Consider the following 2643-nt stretch of genomic DNA (forward strand, 5'->3'; position numbering starts at 1 on the left):
CTCAGACTTTGTCCTTTTTGCCAGTGATACTCATTTGGAACTAGGAGAGGAAAAAAGAGATAGTGTCATTTTATAGCTCAGTTTTAAGTTTCTCATATAAACCATCCTGGTCAATCATGTCTGTGTGTCCATTCCAGCGGTGATAGGCAAGGAGCGCAGCATTGTAGGCTGCAATGGCGCTCATTTCCATGGCACTTGCTGCACACTCCATGCCATTGATGTAATACAGTCGATCGTGAAGTATGATGGAGGGGCATTTCTCTGGGGGCTCATAGTGAGGATATGCAAGCCATGGCTTCTTCACAGCATCATCATAGGACAAAAAGAGCTTTAAAATTTGTGCTTCAGTAAGAGTTTCTGGGGAAAACATCTTCCAAACATATGTTCCATCTGTTGATGGTTGAGGATTTTCCTTTTTCCTTACAGAGTACATAGTCTCAAGACTGTTAATGAATGAATCTGAATTATCGGTGGTTAAAACTGTACCAAGGCCAAAGTTATCCATGGGCCGAGAGCTAAAGACAGATGAATTCAATTCTCCCTTAACTAAAGTTGTCACTATATGTTCGTAGTTTTGATGGAATTCCTCAATTGGAGGATCAAAGTTGAGAAAAGTAATATTGGACATTTTGTGATTCAACGGAGTGGCCACCAAGACGATGTCATAGAAGTCTGAACGGGTCCCAGATCCAATTTGGTAGACCACTTCATACATCTCTGTGGGATTTCCTAGAGGGAATAAGGAAGCACATATTTCTTTAGTGTTTCCAACATACTATATTTTATACCCCCTAAAAATAATTCTATACCTTCTTAATAGTGTCTGTAATTCTAAGGAATTAAAGGAGTTTTATCCTTTAAGATAACTGTCCCTTGCATTTATATTACATTGAGGCCAGTTTTCTATTCAGAATGTCAATAAGTTCAAAATAAGGAATTTTTACTTTTGAGAATGAGATTATTTTTTAAATCCAAGGAGTCAGGCCACTGCACTTGAGTACATTTGGGAATACTTCTACATGGCACAACATAGGCAAATTAGACTTCCATCATTGTTGGCACTGAGTGAGAGATGGCAGAGAGAGGTTTTCCTCCCTGAGCAATCATTTTCTATAGAGAAAATGAGAAAGAAAATGAAAGTTAAAGCTTACCTGTCTGCTTGGTCCTTGTTTTCTCCTCTATGTACATTACTGAGCCAGATATAAGATTGCTTTTGGAAGCCTGAAGGAGCCCTGAGCAAACAAGCTTATTGCCACCTTCTACTGCCCAAAGGCCAGAATCAGAACAGGACAGTGACACTGCCCCTGTAAGCAGGAGGAAAAAATGTGTTTTAATTCTGAATCTGTAAGAGATCCCCTACCCAACTCTCTGCTCCCAGTTAGATGTTCTGCTCTAAATGTCTCCAGACATTGAAAAATGGCCCCTGGGGCCCCCACTTGAGAATCACTGAACTTAGGAAAGCTAATGACTCTCTCTCCCTAAAAATACACATCTAGATATATAAAATTTTGCTAATTTTGCTAATGTTCACAGAGAGGCAGCCTTCCCCAACCTTGGCCTAAAGTCAGGAGCCACGACAGCATCAGGTGAACCCCTTTGTGAACTAACATCCACCATGGTTCCAAGCCCTGTCTTACCTACAAAAGCATTGAGGCCTGTGCTTTGGCCAAAATTGACCCTCATGACAGGAGCAACCATTTCATCAAGGAATTTCTCAGAGAAGCCTGCTTTCTGGAAGGTTTCAAGAAGTGTTCGGTTAAGCAGTCCAAGGAATTCATCCCCTCCTATAGCATGTAGTAATTTTTCTACACTGCTGAAGGCATACTCATGAGATTGGTAGCGGTAGATCCTTTTGAAAAGAAGAAAAATGGCCATTAAACACCAAACAAGAAGGGGATGTATACAGAAGGGAAATAGTGTCATAAGAACCAAACTGACTTCCATATTCCCTCCTGATTGAGTTTCTTTCTATCATGTGAGATACAGCTCAGAGATCATCTTCCCTAGCTCTCCCAGACAATCGTGGCCCTCCACCTCCTCTACAAGTCCATTGTCCTTTGTATACACTCTTGTGTTTCTGCAGTAATATGATCACTGGGAGCACCTTCTCATTCTTCTTTATATCTTAACAGCAGCACCTTAGACATGTCTAAAATTAAATTTTGTCTTTCCACCAGGCTTGATCTCCATTCACCCCATCTCAACCTAAAATAACTGGCCACTGCTAACATCCTATTTGTCATCCTCAGTTTATTTAGTTTTAAAACTTAAACATTTTTCACATCTCCTTTCTGCTTCTCCCACCCAAGAAGGAAACCTTAACAATCTTCCTAATATCTTTTTACTCCATTCTGACTTCCCTATCTTAGATTAGGATTTATACTCAAACTACTAAAGTGAAATGATCTACCTGCTTCTAGTTTCTTTTTGAAATATTTATAAATCTCCCAGAATTCCTAAAGTATACCTCTTTTATGTCATCATTCATTTATTTAAAAAAAAAAAAACTCTTGTTTTTGCTTACTAATAAAGTCCAGATCATGTAGACTGCTATAAAAAAACAACCATGAGGCCGGGCGCCGTGGCTCACACCTGTAATCCTAGCACTCTCAGAGGCCAAGGTGGGCGGATTGTTTGAGCTCA

General features: G+C 40.0%; 1 protein-coding gene across 1 annotated transcript in view; it reads right to left on the reverse strand.

Moving 5' to 3' along the window:
- Positions 1-6: 6 nt before the first annotated feature.
- Positions 7-2643, reverse strand: part of PCYOX1 (prenylcysteine oxidase 1) — an 18714-nt gene continuing 16077 nt past the window's right edge. The window contains exons 3-5 of the mRNA XM_012646420.1: positions 1638-1952; positions 1152-1304; positions 7-729 (exon numbers count right to left, since the gene is read on the reverse strand). Coding sequence (XP_012501874.1) covers positions 71-729; positions 1152-1304; positions 1638-1952 — 1127 coding nt within the window. The 3' untranslated portion in view covers positions 7-70. The remainder of the gene's footprint in view (positions 730-1151; positions 1305-1637; positions 1953-2643) is intronic.

Source organism: Propithecus coquereli, unplaced genomic scaffold (genome assembly GCF_000956105.1).
Source record: "Propithecus coquereli isolate 6110/MARCELLA unplaced genomic scaffold, Pcoq_1.0 Scaffold243, whole genome shotgun sequence".
NCBI classification, from domain to species: domain Eukaryota; kingdom Metazoa; phylum Chordata; class Mammalia; order Primates; family Indriidae; genus Propithecus; species Propithecus coquereli.